The sequence below is a fragment of the Phanerochaete carnosa genome (assembly GCF_000300595.1).
Source record: "Phanerochaete carnosa HHB-10118-sp unplaced genomic scaffold PHACAscaffold_23, whole genome shotgun sequence".
NCBI classification, from domain to species: domain Eukaryota; kingdom Fungi; phylum Basidiomycota; class Agaricomycetes; order Polyporales; family Phanerochaetaceae; genus Phanerochaete; species Phanerochaete carnosa.
Window position 1 is genome coordinate 13,465 of NW_006767650.1, and position 2,261 is coordinate 15,725.

Consider the following 2,261-nt stretch of genomic DNA (forward strand, 5'->3'; position numbering starts at 1 on the left):
GTCAGCCATCGAATTTACGGCAATCGAGAAGATCTTGATCGAAAGCATCTGTAAGGCGGCGAAGTGTGTAAGATGACAGGCCCGAATGATGATCATTTGCGGAGTCTTACCGCAAGGGCACAAGCATCAGGATGATGTTCGAGCTCCTTCCACCAGTCGGCCGTGCCCTTATTCTCATCCTGCAGCCTATTGAAAGGCCATTGATTGGGAGCGTACGCTAACGGCTGACGTCGAAGCTCCTCCGCCACATGCTGGGCTCCCAGCTCAATGATGAACGACTTGCAGGACTCCTTTGGCTCGAGCTCAACTTCGGCCTTTAGAAGCACCTTTAAGAATGCCTTGACACGCCGGTATGCAGTGGGGTAGGGAGTCTGTAGGCTGTCGTCTGGTGTGGGACGCGCAGGCAGCATGTTGTGAAATAAATATCTGAAGGCCCTTCATCAATAAATTGGTTGTATCGCCGATTCAAAATCCCAAGCGCTATCACATTAGGTAGCTCAAGTCGACGACGTTCAGCGATATAACAGCTGCAGTACTATATGAAACATACTGGTGAGTTCGCATGCTTGTATGCCTTTGCTGCACCGGCGCTTAGGTCGGCTATCCACTTGTCTAGCAAAGCGGCATCCTCCTTTGTAACATTTGATACCCATACACCAAGGACGGCCATCACAGCGCATATATACCTTCCATGTTCCATGACAGGTGCAAACCCATGCTGAACCCGTGCGCCGAATCCGAACGCACACTCGAGCTCACAGTTGACAGTTGATGGCACCTCCAATGCTTCCAATATCCTCGACCACTTCTGAGGGCGGCATATAACCTGCAGCTGCCTCAAAGCAAGTAAACTTGGTCTCCGTTGCCTCCGAAGGGTACGGGAGATTTTTTGGAAGCTTTTCCAATAGGATTCGAAGCCTCTGAATGGTGCACTGACGGTCTGCCACCGCGCTAGGCAACGAGATAACAAGATGAGGAGAAGACACTGCACGTCAGGGTGCGAAAATGAAATCTCAGCACGCTCAGGAACCTATGTCGTGATTGCATGGCGAGGTTGGAATAGCGTACTCGGCACGGCGGATATATTCTGCCATTATCGAGCGGACTTCCGCACGGCGTCGGCCAATAGCCGTATTTGGTGTGTTGACGTCGGCCTGCATCACTTTGCCGACCCCTCCCCCCCGGAGTTTCTCACACTTTCTCACCGGGTCAAATACCCCCTCGAGTTTCTCACCGTTATAAACATGTTATTAACCGTGTGAAAAACACTGTGTTTATAACACATGCCTTCCTCACCGTACACTAGTGCCGCAGCTGAGACGATCTGGCTCCCTAGGGCGATTGTGGACGTCTATAGAGCTACCAAAGACTCTGGGCCGCACAGGTGTGGCAGAAAGTGCGCTATTGGAAGATTTCCAGTGCACACTGGAGGATGTTGAAGATCGGATGCTCTGGGGCTCAATCTCCATATTCGTCCCGTCTCAGGATGCTCACGAGCACCGTCAGAACGTGTATGGGAAGAAGAGCAAGTTGCAGTTCGTGGGTCACAAGGTCTACTTGGGCGCTGAGCGTGATGTTACTGTGTTGAAGAGCAGAACGACGAGGCCGTACGTGAGCAGCGATCATGCACCACTCAAGCCAACGGATTTTTGCAACGTCTGGCAGAAGCTCGTACGTCTACTTCGCTTTTTGGACAACTTGCGCTCACACAGATGTCAGAACTGATGGTGGCAAGAAGATATTTTGTAAAGACGCAAGCCAGGAGGATATGCCCACGCTTCCGTCGCTCAATCATGCTCACGACCCCTTGGCACCACTCCTTCCCAGCTCGCAAAAGACACCAGCCCAGATTCTGCCAGATGTGAAAGCTGTCGAGATGCATGCCAGTTCGCCATTGCAGAGCATCTCGAACAAGCATTCCATTGACGTTGGTGTGGACATCGACAACATATTCCGGATGTACTCGACAACCCTGAGCGCAGGCTTTACGAAGTGTAAAAAACACATGCAGAGATAATGTCCCAGAGCGATGCGCAGACGTAGGTGCTCGTTTTGTTCATGGACGTGTCCACATCGTACTCACTCTGTTTCGCAGCGCCGAGTGCGTCGCAAGTCAAGTCCACCCGACGAGCCGAACAAGCAGCCGCGCTCCGAGGCTTTCAGGCCACGCGGGCCTTTTGCGCTCAGCTGCGAAGAAACACGGCGAGCGGGCGATGGCAATTTTACAATGCAAACACATCGCTGCTGGTATCGGCGTTCCC

At 52.4% G+C, this 2,261-nt stretch overlaps 1 protein-coding gene across 1 annotated transcript; it reads right to left on the reverse strand.

Moving 5' to 3' along the window:
* Positions 1-92: 92 nt before the first annotated feature.
* On the reverse strand, positions 93-410 carry PHACADRAFT_201813 (uncharacterized protein; the record flags this gene model as incomplete). Its single annotated transcript, XM_007402092.1, has 1 exon — positions 93-410. One exon carries the CDS (start codon positions 408-410, stop codon positions 93-95), a length of 318 nt encoding a protein of 105 aa, XP_007402154.1.
* Between the last annotated feature and the right edge of the window lie 1,851 nt (positions 411-2,261).